Here is a 5,509-nt window from a genome sequence, read left to right on the forward strand (position 1 = left end):
ACTAAATTAAACTGAAAACAAAAAATTCAGAAAAATAAAAGCTGAAAACTGAACCAACTTTACCTTCGGTTTCGGTCCGGTTCGATTAAAACAATTAACCAAACAGTAAGGAACCCTAAATGCAACCTAATCTATCTTTCAAAAGGGTTGACCCCGAAGGGGACCCAATCCCACATGAGTCAGAGGCTCATTGGCTAATGCGGGGGTTAAATCGAGGGATATGCACGAATAGGCAGGAACCCGAAGGAAGGAACAACATGATCTAACCCCCATAGCATACCCCAAATATTTGCAACCTAATCTATCTTTTTTTAGCAACTAGTGGATTAAACCGACTTATCAAACTTAAAATTGATAGCTATAATAATTTTATAACATTTAAATATCAAACTATAATCAACAATATAATAATAACAATTCTAGTTTTTGAAATTATCTTTAAATTTTTTTTCTTTTCTTTATTGCAACTTATCATCTTTGTTGCTTTATAAGTAAAATATAATGATTTTTTTTTACGGCAAAATATAATGATTTCTTGATTAAAGTTGGAGTAATGTGTTCATATTTATGATAAATTAAAGAAATAGATGAAATGCTTATCCGGATCCGGATGCGGGGTTGGGTCGAGCAAGGGCCGAGTCCATAACAATATATTATCAGGTCAGATCAACGGCCTCTGTGTAACCCATCAACATTTGCCCTTAGTCGACCCTCTTCCTCTTCTCTCTACCACCGATTCCCCGCCGTCTCCGCCGTTGGCGTTGGCCTCTATTTTACCAGTCATAATTTCTACCTCATCGGGTAATCTCTGCCTGCTTTGTTTCCTCGCCGAACCACCGTAATTTTCATTTCTCCTCGTTTTTGGTATTGTCATTTGCTTATGTTTCTGATACATTATCTTGAGCGCGTTTAGATTTCTATTTATTTTGTTGCTGCTTAATGTACTTATTGCGTAGAATTGTAGAAGTAGATTACGTGTGAAGGAGCTTAATTTAACCAATTGGCTCCAAGTTTCCTAACGAAAAAAGAACTTAATTAAAATCACGAAGTTGTTGGACGGACTCTCTATGCCAGATTGATGTTGTTTTTTCCGATCAAAGTAGCTGGCTTCATACTTATTTACTTTAACTGCTCCAAATAATTGTATGTCATCGGATACGGAAACCCTAACTTGCTAGTGTGTACAAATGTCCGCGTTGAAAATAATTGTATGTCATCGGATACGGAAACCCTAATTTGCTAGTGTGTACAAATGTCCGCGTTGAAGTATTTTGTTTGGTTCTGTAAATAAGGGCTTATGTGAAATTTGTGTACCTCATGAGTACACATCTTTTTATCATGTATTTTTTTAATGAGCTCAAACATCAGTTTTCTGAATTTTTCCATATTTGGTATGATGCTTATGAATCGCTTTCCCTCGTTTTCTAATAATTGGTTTCTGCCTCAAAAATTCAAATCTCGTTCGACTATGATTGTCATTTGCAGATTGAGAGATGCTAGGATCATTGCCAATACTACCCCTTCCAGCACCTCCTGTCGATGGGAATCTTGGTCAGATACCCCCCTCTCAAGTGGTTGAGACATTAGAAGATGGGAATAATCTTGAAACAGATGCTCAGCAGACGAAGGTTAATGATAAATCCAACTCTGCTCCAACTTCAGTCGCAACCCATACGAGGACTATAGGAATTATATACCCACCTCCTGACATTAGAAACATCGTGGACAAAACTTCCCAGTTTGTGGCGAAAAATGGACCTGAGTTTGAGAAAAGAATCATTGCCAATAACGAAGGGAATGCAAAGTTCAATTTTCTACATGCCTCTGATCCTTACCATGCTTACTATCAGCACCGCCTGGCTGAAGCTAGGGCCCAAAATCAAGCTCCCACTCAGCAACAACCTTCTCAGCCTGATCCTGAGTTATCTAATTCTACCACAGCTGCTGATGCAAGTGATGCTTCAACAAAACCTGATCCTGCAGCCCAGTTTAGAACTGTTCGTAAGGTTCTTGAGCCACCAGAGGCAGAACAATACACGGTTCGGCTGCCTGAAGGGATAACAGGAGAGGAACTGGATATAATTAAACTTACTGCTCAGTTTGTGGCTCGAAATGGGAAATCATTTTTGACTGGTTTGACGAGTCGGGAGAGCTCTAATGCCCAGTTCCATTTTCTGCGGCCAACACACAGCATGTTCATGTTCTTCACATCACTTGCGGATGCATATTCAAAGGTATTGATGCCACCTAAAGGGTTGACAGATAAGCTCCAGAAGGGTGTTGCTGATATGACAACAGTCCTTGAACGATGCTTGCATCGTCTTGAATGGGAGCGGTCACAAGAACAAGCTAGGCAGAAAGCTGAAGATGAGATAGAGCAGGAGCGAGTGCAGATGGCTATGATTGATTGGCATGATTTTGTCGTAGTCGAGACAATAGACTTTGCTGACGACGAGGATGAGGATTTACCCCCTCCCATGACACTTGAGGAAGTAATAAGGAGAAGCAAGATGACTGCTATGGAAGAAGAAGATGCTATTGAGCTTGGAAAGGAGGTTGAAATGGATATGGATGAAGAAGAGGTCCAATTGGTTGAGGAGGGCATGAGAGCGGCTAGTCTCGAGGAAAATGATGCTTTAAAAAGTAATGATGCCAAGGCAACACTGGAAGAACAAGAACCACCTTTGAGGATTGTGAAAAATTGGAAGAGACCGGAGGAGAGAATCTCAGCTGAAAAAGATCCAACTAAATATGTGGTCTCTCCGATAACTGGAGAGCTTATTCCCATTAATGAGATGTCCGAACACATGAGGATTTCTCTTATTGATCCCAAGTACAAGGAGCAAAAGGATAGGATGTTTGCCAAGATTAGAGAGACAACTCTTGCGGCAGATGATGAAATTTCTAGGAACATTGTGGGACTGGCAAGAACGCGTCCTGATATTTTTGGTACCACTGAAGAAGAAGTTTCTAATGCTGTCAAAGCTGAGATTGAAAAGAACGATGAGCAACCGAAACAAGTCATATGGGATGGCCATACCAGTAGTATTGGCCGAACTGCTACGCAGGCCATGTCTCAGAATAGTGGAGGCGAGGATGTGAATGATGTCGTCAACAGTGATGGTTGGACCCTTCCAGGTCCAGCACCTCCTCCTCCTCTGCATGGCATGCCATCAGTTAGACCCCTGCCACCACCTCCTGGCCTTGTCTTGAACATCCCTAGGCCTCCAATTGCTGTTCAGTATTCCACCCCTGGTGGTGCTGGGGTTATTATGCCACCACCTGCCAGGCTTCCAGTTGTGAATATTATTCCTCCCGTTCGGCCTCCTCCACCTCCAATGCCAATGATGCATGGACAACATCTTGTGGCAAATTCACCTCAAATGCTTCCATCCGTGCCATTGACTTCACCTAATGTTCCAGTTCCGTTGCCACCTGGATCACAGTTTACTCCTTTGGTTGGTCACAGGCCTTTTGTTCCGATTCCAATGCCTCAACCAGGCGTGCGCACAGTTCCTCCGCCACCTATGCCTCAAGGCATGCCTCCACCTCCACCTGAGGAAGCTCCTCCTCCTTTGCCAAATGAACCAGAGCCCAAGAGACAAAGACTTGATGACTCCATACTCATTCCTGAAGACCAGTTTCTGGCTCAACATTCGGTACTGAACTTCTCCCGTCTCTCTTCTAGATGCTACCCCTCCATGTTCTCTAATAAGCTGTATTTTATATTGTCTCCAGGGTCCTGCTCGTATTAGTATATCTGTTCCAAATGTTGATGAAGGAAATCTCAAAGGGCAAGTGCTGGAGATAACGGTTCTATCTTTGTCAGAAACTGTTGGAAGTCTGAAAGAGAAAATCGCAGGTGATATCCAGCTTCCTGCAAACAAGCAGAAACTGAGTGGGAAGGCTGGTTTCCTCAAGGATAATTTGTCACTTGCTTATTATAATGTTGCTCCTGGAGATTCACTATCTCTGTCTCTCAGAGAACGTGGTGGTAGGAAGAGATGAACATGACTCCCTCCTTTCAAAGGTTCGTGTTGGAACTGCTGCATGCTATTGCCCTATGTTACAGTGCTCTTGGAAAACATCTCTTCGATTTTCTTTCCAGTTTATTTTGGAGATTATACTTGTCCTGTTCCTCTTAAACATTTTGGAACTTCATGCTGATTGTATGGTATCTACAAAAGATCCGACATCTTGGTGATCACCAATTGGGTTTATGGGAGTTGTCCTGTTCCTCATTATGTGTTTTATAAACATTTCAAGTTTGACATTACCTTGATTAATTTGTATCACTGATTACCTTTTAATTTGTATGTGCAGTCTCTCTCTTGCCCCGTACTAGTTGTGATTTTGGTGATTCACAATGAGTTCGAGGGTAACTCGATTTTTCGGAGTTGTCCTGCTTTATTCGTAAACTCTGACATTTTTTGTTTATGTAGGCGTGGATCTATTGAAGTGTCATACCTGGGGGAATCTCTTCTATTTATTACGATATTGCTCGTTTTATTTTCCGATTCATGTGCATGCTTTCTCATCTCCTAACATTACTTGTTTTCGATGTATATAATTGGATGCCTTGTTTTAGGCTCAGTGGTAGAGGCTGTCATCTTATGCGTTTTTGACCAAAGATGTGCTCCTATCATCCGTCCAAGTATCATCATTTCTGGCCCTTCAAGAGCAATGGGTTCGTCGCTATTGAACATTTCTTATTTGTTCGATACAAGTTAAGGTTGTCCATGGATCAATCAATTGATTTCAAAACTCCTTCATTTGGGTGAATACAAATTCAAATGAATTTCAAATCAACCTTATATCTGATTAAACAATTTTAATGGTGACTTTGATGATTTTCAAATATAACCAAGACCATTGTTATTCGAAATCTACTATTCAAATCATTTCAATTCATAAATAATCAAGAGCAGTTTTTTATGACCTAATTATAGGATTCTTCCGTCAACACTTAAAGTTTTGGAATGAAAGATTTAGCTAAAATCTTATGTGTGATATTTCTGTTTAACTTTTGGGTTTCATTGCAATCACTTACGCGCCTCCAGATAACATCCTTTGAAGAATGAATGACAGATTGATGGATCTGCCAGGAGACAACACTTGCTGCCGGCTTGAATTGGACCTAAAATCGAAGAAATTGTTGTTCGACGAAACACAATTTATTTTTTTTTCCTGTGAATTCAGTTTCTACGGCTTTTTTAAAAAACAGTAATAATTAAGTTGCTTTTTTACAAGAATAAAATTTTTAATTTTTTTCTTTTCTCAGTGAGATTAACATGAAAACACTTTGGTATTAGTAGTGATTTTTTTAAAAAAAGTGCTTTTTTAAGCTTCAATTTTGGGCTTTTGGAAAAGCTCTAAATAAGCTCCAATTTTGGGCTTTTGGAAAAGCTCTAAATTTGTCTTTATAAAGTGTTTTTTTAAACACTTAAATGGCCATCCAAACATTTTACAAATTAAAAAAACACTTTTTAAAAATAAAAAAAAGGTTTTT

The 5,509-nt window shown here is 39.9% G+C and overlaps 1 protein-coding gene across 8 annotated transcripts; it reads left to right on the top strand.

The window, feature by feature from the left end:
* Nucleotides 1-650: 650 nt before the first annotated feature.
* Nucleotides 651-5,222, top strand: LOC140859953 (probable splicing factor 3A subunit 1). Of its 8 annotated transcripts, none has more exons than XR_012143564.1 (5): nt 655-838; nt 1,486-3,659; nt 3,739-4,030; nt 4,589-4,687; nt 5,089-5,222. XR_012143564.1 is itself a non-coding variant. In XM_073262616.1 (4 exons), the coding sequence occupies exons 2-3, from the start codon at nt 1,494-1,496 to the stop codon at nt 4,006-4,008; spliced, it is 2,436 nt and encodes an 811-aa protein (XP_073118717.1). In that variant the 5' UTR covers nt 655-838; nt 1,486-1,493; the 3' UTR covers nt 4,009-4,030; nt 4,589-4,990. The 8 variants fall into 8 exon arrangements, 6 of the variants coding, with proteins under 6 accessions (XP_073118714.1, XP_073118717.1, XP_073118718.1 ...); XR_012143563.1 differs by having other exon boundaries at nt 5,061-5,216; XM_073262616.1 differs by lacking the exon at nt 5,089-5,222 and having other exon boundaries at nt 4,589-4,990.
* Nucleotides 5,223-5,509: the final 287 nt, after the last annotated feature.

The sequence above is a fragment of the Henckelia pumila genome, chromosome 4, assembly GCF_033568475.1.
Source record: "Henckelia pumila isolate YLH828 chromosome 4, ASM3356847v2, whole genome shotgun sequence".
Taxonomy (NCBI): Eukaryota; Viridiplantae; Streptophyta; class Magnoliopsida; order Lamiales; family Gesneriaceae; genus Henckelia; species Henckelia pumila.